This window comes from Eubalaena glacialis, chromosome 5 (assembly GCF_028564815.1).
Source record: "Eubalaena glacialis isolate mEubGla1 chromosome 5, mEubGla1.1.hap2.+ XY, whole genome shotgun sequence".
Taxonomy (NCBI): domain Eukaryota; kingdom Metazoa; phylum Chordata; class Mammalia; order Artiodactyla; family Balaenidae; genus Eubalaena; species Eubalaena glacialis.
The window spans coordinates 121,105,571-121,126,777 of record NC_083720.1 but is presented as its reverse complement, the minus strand read 5'-3'; the positions used below and the strand labels follow the sequence as shown (position 1 = coordinate 121,126,777).

The window sequence follows — 21,207 nt, the reverse complement described above, 5'->3', positions numbered from 1 at the left end:
TCTGAAAGCCAGTGGAAATGGAAGAGAGGCTGGTCTTTCCCTCCACTGGCCACTCCAGAAATGCTGAATTTCATTTGTCTCAATGCGGGTTTCCCAGCTCACCCGCTGCCCACAGTACTAATATGGTTATGGCCAGACAACTGACTGTAAAAACGCCACCACCTCACTCAGCATAACGGTTCTCTGCAGACCTCCGAGTCATAGCTGCTCCGCTTACTGACAAAAGCAAGCTTTTATTGCTGCTGGCACCACGGAGCCAAAGCGGCCAGTAAAGCACAGAGAGATACTTCTCGGCCGTGCACATTGTCAGCACAGCTGTCAGGGAAATTCCCCTTCCCGAATCCTTCAAGGGCCGAGGATGCAAGGGGCTGATCCACCGCCCAGGGCTGGCAGTCAGCAACGTGAGCTCATGACTTGTAAGCAAAATGCAGGGGGAGCTCCTCTTCGTTGTCATTTAATGACGCCACGCTGGTGTCATTTGTAACCATTACTTGGGAGAGGACGATTGCGTGGTGAAGTCCAAATGTTAACATCATTAAATGGATGAAGTTAACCAGTATGGCCAGAGCTTTATAGGAAAGGAAAGTGCTGGCAAAGTCTTGGCCGCAGGCTAGAGAGCCACTGAGTTGTTTCAGGAGAAGCTGGCTTTCTTTGCCCCTGAACAGAGCTGCCATGCATCATTCTGGAGGGGGTCAGGGCTGCAGTTTCAGCGAAGAGGGGCAGAGCCTGCAGAACTAGGTGCACAGGGCTCTGGCCCCGCAAAACAGAAAGGGGCAGCCCTCTGCCCAGGGTTGCCTGGGGCTGTCAGAACAGCAGGGTCACAGAGAGTGGGCTCTAGCATGAAAGTGTTCTGGTCTGAGTATCTGTAGTCACTTCCTGGTTGTAGACCTTGGAGAGAATACCTGACCTCTGTTAAGCCTCAGTTTCTCACCTATATGGTATGCCCACGATGGTACTGACCCCAGAGGGTTGTTCTAAGACTTAAATGAGATCTGGGGCACAAAGGTGCAAGCTTGGGACGTCATAAAAGCTTCATGACTGTTACCTACGATGGTGATGACCAGGATGAGGAACAAGCAAACAGCCCTCGCCTCTCCACCGCACCTGAGCCGGTGAATCTGTCAGATTGGCGAGGCATAAGCCAGGCCAGGCAATGGCCTTGTGGATACAGAGGGATGCGGCTCTGCTACCCTGAGAAAGTCCCTCCTTCGGGAAGGAAGTGTCAGTGTCGCACGGCGATGAGGACGCCCATGCCAGGTGGGGCGGCGGGGGATGGAGGAGAGGCGGGTGAGAAGGGCAGATGGGGAGGGTCACCTGTGTGCTTGGTGCCGATGTGCGCCTTTATCTCCGTCTCCTCCATGGTGACGAAGTCGCAGGCCGTACAGCAGATGGAAAACATCCACTGCTCCTTGTCGACGTGGAGTGACATGTGGCTGACAAACTGGACGTTGAGCTCCGTCTCAAATCCGCACACGTGACAGCTGTACGGGACGAGAGAAGGGTGAGCTTCTAAATGGAGGCTACCCGGTTGCACGCGGTACACTCCGAAATCTGGACCTTGACACGTGTTTTCCTCCCACCAAAAGGCTTTGCATTAGAAAATTCTTCCACTTTCTGGGACACCTCTGAAGTGGTCACTGTGCCAGACAGACTCAGTGCCAGCATAATGTAACAATCCCATTCATGCTATAACTATGCTAAATAATCATAAAGTTAATTAAAAATAACAGATTCCAGATGCTGTACCTAACCTAACTGATTAGGTTAACCTAACTGATTCCTTCGGGCAAAGAGATGCGGGGCAGCCTTGCCAAGATATCAGCAGAGCTGGTGCGCTGATAAACTCGGGCCGGATTCGATAGCAAGCCTGAAAACTCGGGATTTTATAGCAAACAAACCAAATATTGATTCACGGTTGAATATGGAAGAGAAACATACCATTCCAAGTACTAAAGGATAGCACAGCCAGGGGAAAGTATGCAATACTTCCCGGGCTATTCCCTCAGGGTTCTCAGATTCATTTCTCCTTAGGATAATTCTCAGGAAGCAGCGAGGTGCTCAGTGACAAAGGTGGGAGCTTCCCAGCTGCCCAGACCTCACAGCTAATCACCCCTGAGCCCTGCCACTCTCTGGACTCCGCCCCACAAAGCCACCTCTAAGACCTCCTCCCTTTTAATTAACTCTCCCAGGGCCACCCAAGCCAGGAAGGAGTCAGTGCAACACAGGGTTCAATCCAAGCAAAGCCAATATTAAAAGGAAGCTCAGCCCTGTGACTGAGAAAAGACACTTTGTCGTGTGTGCCCTAGCAGATGGGCAGGGAGTGTTCAAGAAAGTCTGGGCAGCCTGGACCAGCAGGTTCCATGGGCGGCTCACCTGTAATAATAAGGGTGCTTCTTCCCATCACTGCCTTCAGAGGTGACGGCGCTGACGATGTCCTCGGTGTCCGTACTCACCAGCTTCACCGAATGGACGGTCAGGTGCTGGTTCAGGTTTGCACGGCACTTAGCAGCATAGGGGCACAAGTGGCATTTGTATTTTCTTTCCTCTGGGGGAGAAGGGACAGGAAAAAACCCAAACCACTCTCAGAAATGAAATCCCAACACCTTGCAAAAGACCACTTAAGGGTATCAAGGAAAGGAGGGTTCAAATCTCATTTCCAGAGGGGACAAAGGGAACACTTTGGAACTTTAAATATCTAAAAAGTCTTCACATGGCAGGTCGCTTCTGCTTTCAGACTTTCAAAGGTGAAAGAAAGTTCCGGGGCAACTGGACCATCTGCTTTTTCCTGGATACCTACAGGCCCCTCTTCCTGACAACGTGAGCTCCATGCAGGCTACAAGAATATTTTGTGTGTGTGTGTGTATGTGTGTGTGTCGAAGCCCCGACATGTGTCAGTCCAGGGTGGGTGCTGAGCTGAGGAAGGGGATGTGGAACAGCCTTCCCAGGACTGGTGTGTAAGAGAAGCCCCATCATTTTTCCTAAGCTCCAGGCCTGAGTTAGCCGAGAAATAAACACTAATGAAATTAAAGGGACTCAGATGAAATAACTTAATTGGAAATTTTCATGCTACATAAATAAAATAAAAAACTTTAGTCGATTTCTTAATACAAACCCTTTCATAAAACTGACGATGTTTCAGGGCTGTTTCCAGAGTGGCATTCTGAATTCATTTGATTAATTAAGGAAATTAAAGGAGCAGGCTTTGCTTTTAGGTACAGATCAAGGTAACAGATGGTAGCAGAGGAAGGAAAGAACAACTTCCTTTTCTGTCCTTAGTTCTGAATTTGTAATAGTGGGCTCACCTTAAAGAAAATACCTGTCTTATCTACTTCACGGGAAAGAGCGTGGAAAAAAATTTGTCTGCAACAAAATGTAAGGCATCATCATTATTATAGGTGGTCCCCAGCATCTGAGGTGCTGGTGGCCCGGGCTTTGCGGGGCTGGGGAGGAGCCCTGCAGTACAGATAGAAGAGAGTCTTTTCTTTAGAATTTGTGCATTTGTATTAATAAGTGAGGTTGTTAAGTTTTGGTATTAAGGTTACGATTTCTTCATAAAGTGAATTGTTGAGCTTTCTATCTTTTTCTATCATTTGGAAAAGTTTAATAATATCAGAATTTCCTAGTCTCAACCAGTTAAAAAGAACCCAGCTGGGAAAGTTTCTGGACCTGATGCTTTTATTAATAGTATCTCCATCATCTTTCCAAATTCCCCTTTGGTAACTGATTTACTTAAGTACCACCACCTCCCCCCGACCCAGCTTGGGTCAATTTTGGAAATTTTGCTGAAATTATCTATGTCTTCTAAAGTTTTCAGTTGTTTTTTTTTTTTTTTTTGCCATAGAGTTGCCCTTATTCTCCAATAATTCTTTAACAGCATCTGTACTCAGAATAAGGCTTCCCAACCTAAATGTCCATCAACAGGCTAATGGATAAAGAAGATGTGATACATATATACAATGGAATACTACTCAGCCATAAAAAAGAATGAAATCTTGCCATTTGTAGCCACATGGGTGGACTTGGAGGGCATTATGCTTAGTGAAATAAGTCAGACAGAGAAAGACAAATACTGTATGATATCACTTATATGTGGACTCTAAAAAATACAACAAACTAGTGAATATATCAGAAAAGAAGCAGGCTCACAGATATAGAGAACAAACTAGTGGTTACCAGTGTGGGCGGGGAGGGGCAATACAGGGAGGGGGAGGGGGAGGGGAGGGGGAGGTGCAAGCTGCTGGGTGTAAGATGGGCTCAGGGATGTACTGTACAACATGGGGAATAGAGCCAATGTTTGGTAATAACTGTAAATGGAAAGTAATCTTTAAACATTGTATAAAAAGAGAAACATTGTATAAACATTATAAACATTGTATAAAAAAACAATTAGGCTTCCTTTTTCATTGCTAATTTTGAATATTTCTGCCTCCTTTTCCTTTCTTAATCAGACTTAAAGGGATTTATCTATTTTATGGTCTTCTTCCTAGATTTTGTTCTTCTACTAATTCTTTAAGATGAGTGCTAAGTTCCTTTATTTTTGTTTTTCTTCCCTTCTAATTAAAATGTTTAAGTCTATAAATGTCCCGTGGACCAGAGCTGTAGCTATTCGTTCCAGGTTAAGGATGAATGTTCCCCTTTCATTCCTCCTAGATGTCTGGAATTTGTGATCCTTTCCTTTGATCCAATTAGGTAGGACATTTTATGGATCCTTGGTTATTTTAAATTTCATTTAAGTATGCTCAGAGAATGTGGCTTATAGAACCTCTACTTTTTTTAACATGTGAAAGTTTTCTTTGTGGTTAAGTATATGACTAAATTTTGTCTTTAGTGGTTTAATAGTTAAGATTAAAAATATTTTAAAAATATATATAAAAAGAGAAAATAATCTTGCCATACTAATACTGTCTTGCCTTTTTTAATTTTGTGTGAGATACAAAACTTTTATTTTCTTTACCATTTTGTTTTGTGTTTCCTGTAAATAAGACACATTTGAACTTTTAACAAGGCTGATCTACAGTATAAAAATTGAAATAGTTCATTTTTTATTTTCCATCTTGCTTTTTGTTTGCTATTGATTTTACCTCACTTCTTATTGCCCTTGCTTATTATTGCTGCATTGATTAAGTTACTATTTATTCGGGTTTCCGCTTCCCAACACTCAGAATCAACCATATTTCTCCATTATTATATGTAAATAAAGACAGAGACTGTTTCTCCACCAAGGTGCTCTTTTCCCCTCTGCTTCCACCTACCGCAATGAGATGAATCCAATAAGATGGGGTGCAGCCCCATGCCCTGCACCCTCAAGGTGACAGCAATAAACTCCTTAGAGTTGAGAAATTTTACCTGAACACACCTAAAAATGTGTATCTTTTCTCATCAATCCTCCTTGAACTCAATGGATCCTTTCAATACAAATAAAAAACCCTTTCCAGAGCCTTATTTGAACATGCCAGGTAAAATGGCTTGAAAAGGTCCAGATAAAAACATTTCTACCACTTCCTGGTTTAATTCTCTTAGAGACACAGCTTCCTGATCATGGAGAAGCTGGTGGTCCAGAGAGGGAAGGCCCGGCAGGGAGACCCTGACTCACCTGTGTGCAGAGACAGATGTCGGGACAATGTCTGCTGTCGGCCAAATACTTTCCCACACACGTCACAGGGAAAAAGCTGGTCATTGAATTTCCAAGAGGGCAACCCATTTCCTGCCTCGAGGACTATCTTTTCTGTTTCTGGGCCAAAAGAACAAAGCAGCATGAGGAATAAACAAGGCAACGTGAACACATTTCAGTTTAGTCAACATTCAGGACTTAAGCAAAGACTTCCTTCTGAAGAATGTGGCTGGTAAACTGCAAGTATTGATAAGTCCAAGTAACCTCTGGTCTTCACGCTCAGCTCCTGTCTCTAAGAAGGCCATTCTTGAAAGCTGTGGTGGCACATGGATTCCAATTTTAGTCAAGTCTCCCATGGTTTCTCTCCTTCCTCACTAAAGGTTAGTGGACCTAACCCTCCAGCAGATTGACAGCTTGGTTTAGCACTGTGCTCGGTATACAGTTGGCACTCCATAAATAGGTGCTGAATGAGTGAATGGTTGAGTTGCATGTTAAAATTCCAGAAATGCAGACCCTCGCCACCAGACAGTAAATCAAGAAGGCCGAAGCTTAGATTCTGATGTAAAAATAGATGGTTCCATCTCTTGAAAGGAAATACACTTTCACTGCCCTTTATGAAAACAGGCTTTGCCCTATATTCTGGGTTGTGCAGAATCCTTAATGAGGAACTTAATGTTACACAGACTCAGGGATGACAACTGCATACTGCTGGCTATGGTCTGAATGTGTGTATCCCCCTGAATTCATATATCAAGACCCTAGTGCTCAAGGCTGTGGTTTTTAGAGGTCGGGTCTCTGCGAGGTGCTTAGGTCGTGAGGGTGGATCCTCATGAGTGGAATTAGTGCCCTTAAAAAAGAGGCCTCACGGGGCTCCCTAGCCCCTTTGCCACGTGAGGACACAGCAAGACGTAGGCAGTTTGTGTCCTGGAAGAGGGCCCTCACCCGACCATGCTGGCACCCTGATCTAGGGCTTCCAGCCTCTAGAACTGTGGGCAATACATTTTTGTTGTTTACAAGCTACCCAGTCTGTGGTATTTTGTTACAGCAGCCTGAACAGACTCAGACACTACTCCACATAAAACTCCCTAATGCAAGAGTACACAACCAGAATTTCCCCAAAAGTCTCATCATATTAGGGAAAATGACGAGAACCACAAGGTCTTCTGTACCTAATTCACAGCCATGAATGACCTAAGTGGGCGTTAATACCTTCTCCTGTCATCTTAAAAAGTTTTTATTTTCTTGTCATCATTCATTGAGTTACCTTTAATTTTCTCATCCGTATTTCTTCTCACTGAACTGTAATGGATTCTACAAACATTCCTTCTACAGTAAGATAAGGAGAGAGATGACAGAGTACCAAAAAGAGGGAAGGGGACACTTCCATGAGGACACTTGTCTGGGCCACTAATAGGGCTTTTGGCCTCAACCCTGAAGAGCAAGACAAATAATTTACTGAGTCAATATCTTGTCCTTTACCTCAGTAAATTCTTGTGAATGTTCCTACAGCACGGTAGTGCTTTATAGAACCAGATACCACATGGAAAGAACTTTTCATAAAAACCAAGCAGATGAAAACATTCAGACCACTGGGCAGAGACAGCATCAGAACAAAGAACTTGATTTCACACAATTTGGTTAAAACTGCTTCCCATTTACAAATACAGGCTTCCACCTGGATCTGGGTGAGTCAACTGGATCAATTTTCATTTGAATTCAGACTTGCCAGATAGTGTGATCTCAGGAAAGAAGTAAATACGAATGTATGTTTGGAACGGGGCGGGGAATTGATGGTGAAATTGCAAAAATGTTTGCTGTGAGGCACCTGCCAGCCATCCTAACACTGATAAGGCACATTTATTGATTTACCTGTGTTTGTTAAACGTAGCTTTTTGGGCATCAGAGAGAAGAGCTAGTCTTCTTATTAGAGTAGGAATGTGTGACTACAAACCTCTTCAGGGGAAGGGGTGGAATTTTGGGGGAAGGAAGGTGAAAAGGGAGGTACAGCGCTCTGAGACGTGCAGACAGGAACCACTCTCAGACGACCGCCCTTGAGTCCAAGCCATGGGCATTTCCACCGCATGGCGCAAGAGGGTATTTTAGCAGCTCCTTTGAAGTGTGTAATCAAAACAGTGCTTCAAAGGAGGATGATAGTAATAATTCTAAGGAGAGATCGAGAGGGTACAGGGTCTTCCAATACATTCACAACAAGAATGAACTAATTGGGTCACAGACTGAACAAGGAGATGCAATTAAAAAGAAAGACGTCTCTTAATAATATTAGTCACACGCTTAAGACGTTGAAGAATCATGAAAAGTCCAATTCCCTCCATTGGCCTAGAAAATGGTTAGAACCATGAAGGCTGTGCTGCGGGCAAGCAGAAGGACCGCCTGCAGCTGTGGAGGCAGAAGAGGCACCACGGGGGCGGCCAGGCTTGGTCAGCCACACCCCTGGGGCCTGGACCCCAAGCCCTGTCCAAGGACTGGCTCCTTGCCCTGCTTGCTGTCTGCATTTGCTACGGCCGCCCGTTGTCATTTCACACGCAGGAGCAAGGCAACCCGGCCATAGGAGCCTCATCCCAGAACACGACCTTGAAATCACAGCGGGGTGAGGCTGGAGGTGGAGGTGCAGGGGCGAGAGGGGAATTATTACTTTGCCTAAACAAGTACTAAAGTAAAAGGCCTGATCTTCTTTTCCCGGAGCTGAAATGGAGCTCAGCAGATGCTACGTCCTCCCACATTTCCTGGAGATGGTGTCAGCCACATGCCATGGGAGAAAAACACAGAATTTTTTGATTCTTCCTGTCTCTGTGTATGTACCACCAAAAGCTGTCCATCTGGTTCCAGAGTGATATCTGAATGTGATGGACACCCAGCAAGGCCAGGCTTTAGAACGACCACAGCCTGCCTTCTGGAAGCCGGACTGGCCCCATCACCGTGGAGAGCTGCCAGCTGGGACACCGGCTCTCCAGGAAGCATTCTGGAAGACAGCAGCGCACTCTGTCTGCAGCTCTTGAGGATCGAAAGTTGCCAGAAACATTGAAAACTATTTAAATTGTGAACCTATTGATAAATGTTTATAAAAGCGGATGCGTAGGCCTGTACTAATCTCTACGCGTTAGCAATACAGACTAACCCTACATTAAGCAGATCACTGCACGGACAGTGGCGAGTGTCCCCAGGGTGTGCATCTTAAAGCTCAATTCACAGTCACAGGTACTGTGCTCCATCGCCTTCTCGGAGGAACCGAACGAATTGGCCTGGTTACCTCTGCGGTCACATGCTACAGGTTTAACAAAAAGATATCACGATTTGATTTGTGTGTGTGTGGACACTGTGAAAGCTAAAATTGCCATATTTTAATGTAAAGTTTTCCTGTTCTTTGACTTTTGATAAACTTTGGAAACCAAAAAAAGAAAAACACACACACAAAAACCACAAAGACCTCAAAGATCTTTCTGGAATCCCACTGCCTTAACTGAGTCATCATCACTCACCAGGATTGTTGCAAAAGCCTCCTAAAGAGCCTCATGGGTACCATTCCAACAGGCCCTCTCTCCATTCCAACAGCCCCTCTCTCCATTCCAACAGCCCCTCCTCACGGGTTCCAGAATGATCTTTCTGAGGCCCAGATCAGGTTATGTCTCGTCCTGTGTTCCAATGGCTTCCCCAGGCCAAACTCCTGCACATGGATCCTGAGGTCCTTCATACTCTGGCTCCAACCATCTCCCCCCTTCAGCTCCCCACTTCACCTCCCACCATCCAAGGGCTCCACGGAGTGAGCGACTCGCCTTTTTGGGAACAAGCTAGTGCCTTTGGAGACATCAGTGCTTTTGAACCAACTATGCCCCCCCAGCAGCTACTCCCCACCTTGGCACCTCTTTCTGCACACAAACTCCAGCTCATTTTCAAGCGCTATCTCAGACTGCATCTCCTCGGTAAAGCCTTCTCCAGTTCCCCAGGTAATGAGTCATTTCCCCTTCTCTGTCCCAAAGCACTTTTATGAATACTCTATTGCGCCACTTTACCTGTTATATTATTTGTTTACATATCTTCTATATTATATGCATCTTTTTAATACAGAGTACCCAGCAAGTCCAACATGCGGCGGTGCTCAGTAACTATGTTCGCTGGCCTCCTCTCCCTGTTCGAAGGTGAGTCACTGAAGGAGGGGGTTCTGCAGGATTTATCTGTGCATCATCGGCATGGGCATAGTGCCTGATACATAGCAGGTGGGTAGTAGATAGTTGTTGAAGAAATGAATGACTGAATGAAAGGATCCAAGTGAGGCAGGGAATAAACATTATTCTTATTTTATAGTGGGAAAGACTGAGCCCTGGAAATACCATTAGTTAAGGCTAATGGCCAATTCAGGGTGAAAAATAAGGCTACTTGCCTTCTGAATGGTGTCTTAACTCAATCCAAGAACTGTGATTGAATGATTTTATTAGTGGAAATGTTTACAGTCCTGAGCCATATCCCCAAAGGTCCTCTGTCCTTACTTCTTCCCAATAACAAGCCACAGGACTATTCTCTTCAAGACAAATTCTCTGGCAGATGCTGTTTTTTGGTTAACCCAATAGTTATTCTCAACTTTCCTTCTCCCCTGTCTATTCCCACTGTACAGGCAGCTGGGGTGGTCATGTGCTAAAATTCTGGCCAATGAGAAGGCTTTTGCTTTCCTGACAAAGAGAAAGGTAGGCTTGGTGTTGGCCCTCTTCTTTCTTTTTCTTGCCTTGATCACAGAGGAAATGCCTGGGATTATGGAAGCCATTTTGTGCATATGAGACCTGAGGATGAAAACCAACCTGCCAAGGATGGAGGAAGGGAAAGATGGGAAAAGTCTGGGTCCTTGATGGCATCTTCCAGTAGCTGAAAAAATGGCAGAAACTACTGCTCTGGACTTACTTCTTATGTGAGGAAAATAAACCCCTGTTTGTTTCAGCCACTGTTAGTTGGGTTTTCTCTAACTTATGACGTTCTTAATTGAAACCCCTCCTATGGTTACTCTTGGTCTTGGGCCTTTGGAAGTTAGGTCTGGCCTTTGACAAGCTTTATTCCAAAACTCCTGCATCCTGTGAAGAACTATCTATGTTCACTGTCAACAGCAATATGTTTACAGCCATCTGAGCCCATTTCCATCTTAATTGTCTTCTTTTGTTCTGCTCAAAAAACTTCTAAAAAGTTTCTTTTAAATTATTAAGGAATATGCTTTTTAAAAACTTTTTATTGAAGCATAACACATCACAGAAAAATTCACATAACACTAACTGCTTTTCAATCAGTCCAAAGTCATGAAAAATTTTGGAATATAGGTATTATTTTTTAAAATTTGCTCTTCTTCATCTTTATTCCCATACCCTTTAATATTTGTTTCATTATCTTAAAAAAATGCAAATGATTTTCTTCATTTCTTTTATAGCAAAATACTTATTTAATGATTATATATTTTTTATACAGTGTCTCAGAGGATTCTGTCTCCTACAAAGCATTTTATTTCCCTTTATCCTCTTATACTCTGATTCCTGAGATATCCATAAATTGTTCCCATAAATTCCTGGCTACTTGGTACTATTTCATTAGATGTTTTTCTCTCTACTTTTCCACTCACAGTCTTTGCTTTGAATGCCATTTGGGTCTCTGCCTCTTCCTTAAATACATTTTTGTTTTAAATGAAGTAAATAGGTGTTCAGGAGCAAGCACTTTTATCCCCTACAGTACAGTTGGGAATATGGGAACAGGGCATTTGGAGAGTCACCTCATCTTAGTGGTCCCAATGCAAGGCTCTTAGCTCCTCCCCTTTATGGTGAACTGAGACCCCTCATTCATAATGGTGAGGCCCAATAGCCAAGAGACAGGATGCCAAACTCCTCCTCTTGTGACCTAGTTATCCAAGGGAAAAGGTCTCATTTCATGCACAGATCCTGGGAAGATGAAGCCCATCCATCAAGTATTTCTCCAAAAACTTCCATGAAAGAAACACATCTGGTACATTTGTGGAGAGAGCTCCATCAAACTCTACGTGACAGAACATTGGATCCAGTAGAGGACTCAGCTTTTTTTGAATCCAACTCCTTCATTTCCATAAGGATGAAACCAAGGTATAAAATTCCAGGACCTCTTCCACCTCAGTGCACCCCACAACCTGTACAGGGTTGAATAATAGAATCAAGGTTTCCAGAGTCACTAAGCCTCCCTCCTGCCCCAAACCTTAGTTCAGGGAGGAACCTGAAGGATCGTCTTGTTCAAAGTTCTCTTCCTACATATAAGGAAACCGAGACCCAGAGGACTGAATTGATTGCCCAGGTAACCTGGCTAGTGATGCTGGGAGAGGAGAGAGCAGACCATGGGTCTCACTGAAGCTCCTCCAAGCCATATGGAATCACTGCCAAAGGTGACCACAAACAAGGAAGGGACTTTTCTTTCTCCTCTTGTGTTTTGGCCCTGAGTTTAATTTCTTGGTTACAAGTGGACATGTGTAGATTTAGCAACAATTCACAGACACTAGGATTTCTTTCCGTCTCTCTTCTTGAAGGTGTCAGCCTAGAGTATTTCCAGCCACAGAGAAATTAGAAACTGTAATATGTCATGAAGTAGAATAAAGAAGGAACAAGAGGAAGATCAAATGGGAAAATCCTAAAAGCCAAGCCCCTCTGAGGTAAACTAGTTATTACTATAGAAAGTTCCCTTGGGCCTTTCATTGACATTTGGGGAACATTTTTGTTAAACAAACAAACAAACAAAACCTCTCAAGGAACAAGAGGGGCAAAGGAAAGGACTTTAATTTGCTTCTTCCAGTTTTAACATCTTTTAGCTCCCTGACTGGTGTATCATCTGGCTTTGTCGCTGTGTTTTGCTGTGTGAGAAGATCCCTGTATCTCCTGCCAAAATAATCCTCTCAAAGAATCATCTCTCAACCTGACTTTGGCAAGAGAAATGTGGAGAGAGAAGGCTTTATTTGGTTAAAGCCATAAGCAAAAGATTGGCCAAAATGTGACCTCAACACATAAATAACTGTCCAGATTGACTAAATCTGCATCAGCTGCTCAATGAGGAAGAGGCTCTGGGGCCACATGGGTTTTCCATTATGACAGATGGTATTTTGAGTCTTTCTTTCTTTCATCATCAAGCCTGGAGAGTTTCGAGGCATATCGCAAATGAACTTCTGAAACCCTCGGCATTTAGAGTCAGTACTCTTCTATAGGGTTAAAACCTATCCAATTATTTCCAGGCAGGGCATGTGATTTTTCTGGTTAGTCCTTTCCCTGCTGGCTCTGTCCTTTGGTTTCAGGGGCTTAAGACAAGCTGCTGCCCTCTGAGGGCTGCTTGTGAATTAAGGAGTCAGCTGTGGTTTAGGACTCTTTGGGGGTTAATATCTTTGCTCTAGTGTTTGCGGTTCTATATCCTTTACAAATTCCTTTTCTTTTTAAGGGTCACTTCAACTTAGGGTAATATGGCAGGTCCTAACACGACTATTAGGTTCCCTATGACCACCTCTGTGCAGGTCTTAGTGCAACCAAATTCCCCTTTAAAGACCATTCCAAACACTCTCCCAAAATATGGGATTTTCTGCTGGTCAAGATGTCAGATCAAGGAACAGCTAAGATAGCAGAATTTAGTAAGAGTCAATCTGTGCTCAATTAAAAATAGTGGGTGAAGATTTTTAGTCATAAAAGAGTTCACAGCCTTGATCTTTTTTGGCCTCATTTCAAACTTTAATGCTTAACAAACTTAAGCATTAAAGTCCATGCATAGGTCCAAGAAGTATTTCTCCAAAAATGTTCATGAAATAAATCCATCTGGTAGAATTTGGGAGGGAACTCTATTAAACTCCACTTGACAGAACATTGGATCCAGGAGAGGACTCATCTTTCTTTAACCCTAACTGCTTCCCTTCCATGAAGATGAAACCAAGGCATAAAGTTCGAGGACCTCTCTCACCGCAATGCACCCCACAACTTAAAACTTACACAGGGTTGAGTAACAGAATCAAGGTCTCCAGAGTAACTACATCTCCATCCGGCCCCAAATCTCACTTCAGGGAGGAACCTTAACAATTATCTTGTTCAATGTTCTCTTCTTATTCAATACATATAAGGAAACCAAGGTCCAGAGAATGGAAGTAACTGCCCCACAGTTTCACTCAAGCTTCTCTCAACCATGAGACTTATGCCAACGTCTACAACCAACATGGGTTTGTGGAATTGGTTATTAGCAAACATCCTGGGATCAACTTAGAAAAGTCTTATGGCATTTTTTGCATAATTCTGGGCAACAGTTAGCCTCAACGAATCCTTACTAACGGACTTTTAATTTGGTAAAGAACCATAAGTGTTTTCTACACCTGCTTTTTTTCATTTAAAATCAATAGAAGAAAACAGAACCTGGATTCCTCTGGTAATGGAAAATGGCTAGGACTTGGTACCCCTAATTCCAGTGAGGCTGATCACATGAGCATCTTAGGGAACTTCTCTAAGCATCCAAACAGAGAGAGTCACTGGCAGAATTTAGCCAATAGATGTCTGTCATCTCTGTATAACTTCAACTTAACAAGAAATCCATTGGGAATTTGGATGTTGCTTCTATATTTTCCCTCTACTTGTATTTCCAAGATCAGTGGACCTTCAATAAATGCTTACTGAATAAATGAGACAGTCACATCACCAAGATCATGACTGGTGAACTAAATGGCAACCAAATTTTACATTGCAACAGGGAAGCAAACTGACAATGTTGATTCAGGAGTGACATCTACGGGGCTTTGGTTATTATCTTGCCAGTTACATAGACCAGTAACCACTTCTCTTCTTAATGATGATGGTAAGATTTAAAGTCTTAGCAAATGCCCTCAGAATGTCCCAATGTTGAGAACATTTATAAATCTTTGTTAGAAAACCATTAGGCCTGGGGGCTGTGTCATTCTCATGTCTTTGTGGCAGACACTGCTGATTACTTACTCAATATCCAACAGAGTGACAACTTTTTTCTTTAGGGTAGCAATGTGCCTTGTTAAAAATCATGCACTTCCCTTCCCAACTTCCACTGCTGTTAGGGCCTTGCCCTGAGACATAGTTCTGGCCAATGAGATTCACCCCATTTGGGCAGCATATCTCCATTATGCAAAACAATATCAGAGTTTCTTAAAAGTATATTAAGTATTTAAGTTTAACTAGGTCCCATTTGTTTATTTTTGTTTTAATTTTCATTATTCTAGGAGGTGGGTCAAAAAAGATGTTGCTGTGATTTATGTCAAAGAGTGTTCAGCCTATATTTTCCTCTAAGAGTTTTATAGTGTCTGGTCTTACATTTAGGTCCTTAATCCATTTTGAATTTATTTTTGTGTATGGTGTTAGGGAGTGTTCTAATTTCATTCTTCTACATGTAGCTGTCCAGTTTTCCCCAGCATCACTTATTGAAGAGGCTGTCTTTGCTCCATTGTATATTCTGGTCTTCTTTGTCATACATTAGGTGACCATAGGTGTGTGGGTTTATCTCTGGGCTTTCTATCCTGTTCCACTGATCTATATTTATGTTTTTGTGCCAGTACCATACTGTCTGGATTACTGTAGCTTTATAGTATAGTCTGAAGTCAGGGAGGCCTGATTCCTCCAGCTCCCTTACTTTTTTTTTTTTCCTCAAGATTGCTTTTGCTATTCGAGGTCTTTTGTGTTTCCATACAAACTGTAAAATTTTTTGTTCTAGTTCTGTGAAAAATGCCACTGGTAATTTGATACAGATTGCACTGAATCTGTAGATTGCTTTGGGTAGTATAGTCATTTTCACAATATTGATTCTTCCAATCCAAGTACATAGTATATCTCTCCACCTGTTTGTGTCATCTTTGATTTCTTTCATCAGTATCTTATAGTCTTCTGCATACAGGTCTTTTGCCTCCTTAGGTAGGTTTATTTCTAGGTATTTTATTCTTTTTGTTGCAATGGTAAATGGGATTGTTTCCTTAATTTCTCCTTCTGATCTTTCATTGTTAGTGTATAGGAATGCAAGAGATTTCTGTGTATTAATTTTGTATCCTTCAACTTTACCAAATTCATCAATTAGCTCTAGTAGTTTTCTGGTGGCATCTTTAGGATTTTCTATGTATAGCATCATGTCATCTGCAAACAGTGACAGTTTTACTTCTTCTTTGCCAATTTGGATTCCATTTAGACAACCCTCAGAATGGGAGAAAATATTTGCAAATGAAGCAACTGACAAAGGATTAATCTCCAAAATATACAAGCAGCTCATACAGCTCAATATCAAAAAAACAAACAACCCAATCAAAAAATGGGCAGAAGACCTAAATAGACATTTCTCCAAAGAAGACATACAGATGGCCAACAAACACATGAAAAGATGCTCAACATCACTAATTATTAAAGAAATGCAAATCAAAACTACAATGAGGTACCACCTCACACCAGTCAGAATGGCCATCATCAAAAAATCTACAAACAATAAATGCTGGAGAGGGTGTGGAGAAAAGGGAACCCTCTTGCACTGTTGGTGGGAATGTAAATTCATACAGCCACTATGGAAAACAGTATGGAGGTTCCTTAAAAAACTAAAAATAGAACTACCGTATGACCCAGCAATCCCACTACTGGTCATATACCCTGAGAAAACCGTAATTCAAAAAAAATACATGCACCTCAATGTTCACTGCAGCACTATTTACAATAGCCAGGACATGGAAGCAACCTAAATGTCCATCAACAGAGGAATGGATAAAGAAGATGTGGTACATATATACAATGGAATATTACTCAGCCATAAAAAGGAATAAAATTGGGTCATTTGTAGAGACACGGATGGACCTAGGGAGTGTCATACAGACTGAACTAAGTCAGAAAGAGAAAAGCAAGTATCGTATAATAACGCATATATGTGGAATCTAGAAAAATGGTATAGATGATTTTATTTGCAAAGCAGAAATAGAGACAAAGACATAGAGAACAAATGTATGGATACCAAGGGGGAAAGGGCTGGGGAGGGAGGAATTGGGTGACTGGGATTGACACATACACATTATTGATACTATATATAAAATAGACAACTGATGGGAACATACTGTATAGCACAGGGAACCCTACCTAATGCACTGTGGTAACCTAAATGGGAGGGACGTTCAGAAGGGAGGGGGTATCTGTACGTGTATGGCTGATTCATTTTGTTGTGCAGTGGAGGCTAACACAACATTGTAAAGCAACCATACTCCAATAAAAATTAATTTAAAAAAGTATATTAAGGAGATAATGCATAATTGAAACCATACGCTACAGATACAGAGGATTTACCATTGTGCCAGGCACTCTATTATGTATGTACACATATTATATTGAAACGTATGACGGCACTGTGGTTAGGTACTATTGTTACCATTCCCATTTTACAAAAAAAGATGTATCAGGCTCAGGGAGGCTGAACAATGAATTCAAGGTCATGCAACTGGTAAGTGACAGTCTATCCCAAACCCAAGTCTGACTTCAAAGCCCAAACCCTTAACCATTCGTTACATGATACTACTGTACAAGATCAAAGAAGAAAATCCAAGGGTTCTGATTTATCTCACCAAAGACAAATTTATCTGCTACAATCTCGATTTGTTCCAATTTAAATTTTCTTATATTCACCAGCCATGAAGAAGAAGCATCCGTGATTGCATAAATTTAAAGGAGGCTTTACTAGGGCAACCCAAATTCTTACCCCAGGACCTAGATGGAGAGAGAAGGGTGGAATTCGGAGCCCGCCGACTCCCTTCTCTTGCCTGATTCCTCTCGGGTCTCCTCCTAGGTCTTTACTGCTGATGGGTTGCTGGATATCAAAAATCTGAGCACCAATTATGTAAATTTTAATTAAATCCTTTCAGGTCAGCTTTCATTGGTCCCAGAATAAGCCCCTCTAATGACTTTTCTTTCAACTTTTCCCAGAGAAGTAAAATAACAGGCATTCAAGTGTGGAGCTACCCCATGACTGTATTAGGTGATGATGAATCTTTAAATCAAAAAAATTTTCTTCTACAAATTATTATAAAGTATGGGCACATATGAAAACACCTTGAGGGAAAACACTACCACTGCTTGGGCAAATGGGAGAATTCTCTCTTTTTCCCTTTGTAAATTGCTGAACTCGGTGCTCCATATTTATTTATTGAATAAAGGAGGGAATGAATAAACTAAAAGCAAATCACCATTGTTAAAAAATTTAAACTTTATAAAATATTCTAGACTGTGAAAATTCAGACTTTCTAAACTAATTTCTAAAATACTAAAAATTTTAATGTTCATTTACTTCTAATATTATAGGATGTGCTATGCACCACACCTATAGAGTATTTTTTAAATATTTAATATGTTTCTTTTTAAATTCAAGTCACAGTCATTTCCAAATATTATTCAAGTAAGCCCCTAGGGATTCTGTAGTTCCCTTCACTGAATTGGAATTCACTGGTATTCTCAATTATTCCAGTTCTCTTTTCTTATGGACAAGCCTTGATCATATCATCCATTCCTTTAAAGATTTCTAAATTTCCTTAAAGCCCTTATCAGCTCCCAGACACTGCAGTATTCTTGAGTGACTACATCCAGTTTCAAATTTTCAGTCTTCTCTCTCTGCTTCCTAATCTATTGAATTCTGTATTAACAGAAAATATAACTCTTCCAGTTTGCCTTTCTCTTGACCTTGGGTTTTAGCACATTATAAAATTTGCAATAGTTGATGGTAGATTTAACATTTGAAGGCAACACTCATCACAAATATTTTTCTCCTGGACCCAGAAATACTATCTATTTGATTAAGCAGAGCTGTATGTTTTTATATGATGAATATTTCTGCTTGTTTGTTTCTTTAATTATTTTTCCCCAGGTAGGGCACACCAACATGGGTTTGGGACATACCTTGTTAATATTTTCCTGTGAAAGTGTGTCTGAATGATTGGCAACACTGATAATTTGTTAACAACAATAATAAGTAACACAGCTGGCAAACATTTTATTTTTTAAATAAATAAAACAGGCCATCTCCAAAATAATATTATTGTCAATTATTTGAATATCCATGTACTTTCTTTAATGGGGGAGAAACCTGTGGATTTAGATGTAGCTGAAAGAGGAATTATACATACAACTAGTTAAGATTTACTTAGCACTTATGTTGTTCCAGGCACTGTGACTAAGTCCTTTACTTATATTATATCATTTAATCCTCAAAGCAACACATTAAGGTTGGTCTCATTGTTATCCTCATTGTACCGATGAGAAAAATCAGTGCTCGAGACACTTAAGGAATCAGCCTGTTCTCACACAGCTGGTAAGAGGTGGAGCTGAGATCTGAACCCAGGATCCCCAACCTGGAAGAATATGCACCCTGGCTTTCCTCATACTGCACGTAACACTCGATATGTCCATGGGATGCGTCACCCCTTTTTTGTGAAGGATCTTTAGTCTCTGTGTCAAAGTAGCAAAAGGCTGATAGCGGATTTTGGACTGGGTCCTAAGGAGGTCAAAGTTGTGTGTTTAATTTTTCTCTTTCCTAGATGGCAAGTGTCGCTGCATTTTATGGTTTCAGATGAAAGTACAACCTTATCAGCTGCCTTAAACACACATCTCCCTGTTAAAGAATAGAATGTAGCTACAGCATGGAAGGTTTAATGTAAGTTTAATCCTACTCCAAACACATATCCTATGGACAAGGAGTCTGAAGAATTGAACTTGAATATGAAAGTTAAGGCATTACTATTATCAATATAACTAAATGAAAACTCAAAACCACTTCTATTTAATCATTTAAGGTTAGAGCAAGAAGAGGATTTTCAGCTTACAAACCCAAAATGCAAATATCCAGTAGCCTAAGGATATGGTAAGGAACAGAAAATACTCAGTGATACAACTCCAAAGTAGCTGAGAGAGAGGAGGAGAAATCTAAAAAAAAAAAAGATGTTTTCCTTCCATTTCAATTTTCAAACTGAAAAGGAAATCAAATAAATTAAATACAAAAATATCAATGCAATATTTTGGTTACAAATCAAAATAGAGAAAGATCAAATAATTTGGAAGTGTGGAGGCACAACCTTAGTCCATAGTGGAAATGCAATATATTTTAACTATATGTCCTGTATTACTGTAGGTTGTATGTATGTATCTTTCTCATATATTCTGACTTGGTCATCTTTTTTTTTATTCTTTAATTTTATTTTTTTTTATTTGGCCGTGCCACACGACATGTGGGATCTTAGTTCCCCGACCAGGGCTCGAACTTGTGCCCCCTGCATTGGAAGCATGGAGTCTTAATCACTGGACCTCCGGGGAAGTCCCTGACTTGGTCATCTTTGAAAGCATCTCTTCCTAGCTTCTCGTTTTACATAGATCTTAAATGTAATAGACAATCAATAAATATTGGTTGATTTGATTAAAATTTCACTAATTATAGGCAAAGGAGAGAAAAGCATTGATGCATGATATATGAAAATTAATATAAACCACTTGCAAATAGATAAGGCTGAGAAGTCCTAGCCTGTCCCATGTTGTACCACTTCCTACCCCATAACAGAAAGTTACTACCTCAAACTATGATGATGGAGGTTCAACATTCTTTGGAAACTTCGCCTCAGAAGAATCTTGGCCTCACCTTCTGTGAACCAGGGAGAACTGGGAGAAGGCTTCTATTACTGCTTCTAATTTATAGAGAACCTGAGGTGCGGGCCAGCTAATTGCCTGCCTAGAGTCATACAGTAAAATCCAGATTGGAAGTGAACCAGTCTTGGCTCAGTGCCCTCCTTACCTCCTCCCCCTGCCTCCCCACAGGCTGAAGTTCAGGTGCTTAATCACACTACCTACCAATGGCTTTGCATAACTAATCAGTCTTCAACCCGTACACTGTCCTATAGAACACGTACTACAGTGGAGAACAGATGTCACCATGATAATCTCATTTTCTATTTCCCAGTTTTGGCATATGCACATTTGTAACCTTAATGTTGCATGAACAAAGATTCTTGCATTTAATCTTAATATGGAAACTCACAAATGCTCCTCCCATCGGAATGCCGCCATATTCTGATTTCAACAGTGTACGAGCATATGATTTGCCTCAAGGTCCTGTCGGTGTTGTCTGGGATGAAAATGTGGTCACAGTCTAATCTCACAGGACATAATGTCAGGTGAAACTCCTAGAGATCTACATTTCTCATTTAAAAAGCGTACACATACCCAAAACCCGTAAAGGCCAATGGGAAAGCTCTTTACCTGTCAAGACCCAATTCACAGAACTATTTCTACTGTTAAGGAAAGCAGTAATATCTCCAGGAGAACAGAGCACTGAAAAACATCAAATCCCAAATACTGGTCTGGCGGGTAACCATGGGTAAAAAGCGAGTTTCCAAAGGCTTTCAAATGGAATGGCACACCTCTTTCCTCTTCCAAAGTGAAGGTTTAGCCAAAATGGCAAACTCTGATACCTACACTAAGCCTACTAACCATCCGTGCCTGTCAAATGATGTCAGAATCACTGCTTATGGGGAGTGACTGCGTCTGCTTCCCTCTCTGTGTTATTTATAGATAACATAACCATATTACTTAGGCACCAGGATAATCAGAAGT

General features: G+C 41.5%; 1 protein-coding gene across 1 annotated transcript in view; it reads right to left on the bottom strand.

The window, feature by feature from the left end:
* The window catches only part of ZNF827 (zinc finger protein 827), a 175,825-nt gene that overhangs the window by 13,763 nt on the left and 140,855 nt on the right, over positions 1–21,207 (bottom strand). The window contains exons 9-11 of the mRNA XM_061191626.1: positions 5,594–5,731; positions 2,374–2,545; positions 1,315–1,481 (exon numbers count right to left, since the gene is read on the bottom strand). Of these exons, the coding sequence (XP_061047609.1) occupies positions 1,315–1,481; positions 2,374–2,545; positions 5,594–5,731 (477 nt within the window). The remainder of the gene's footprint in view (positions 1–1,314; positions 1,482–2,373; positions 2,546–5,593; positions 5,732–21,207) is intronic.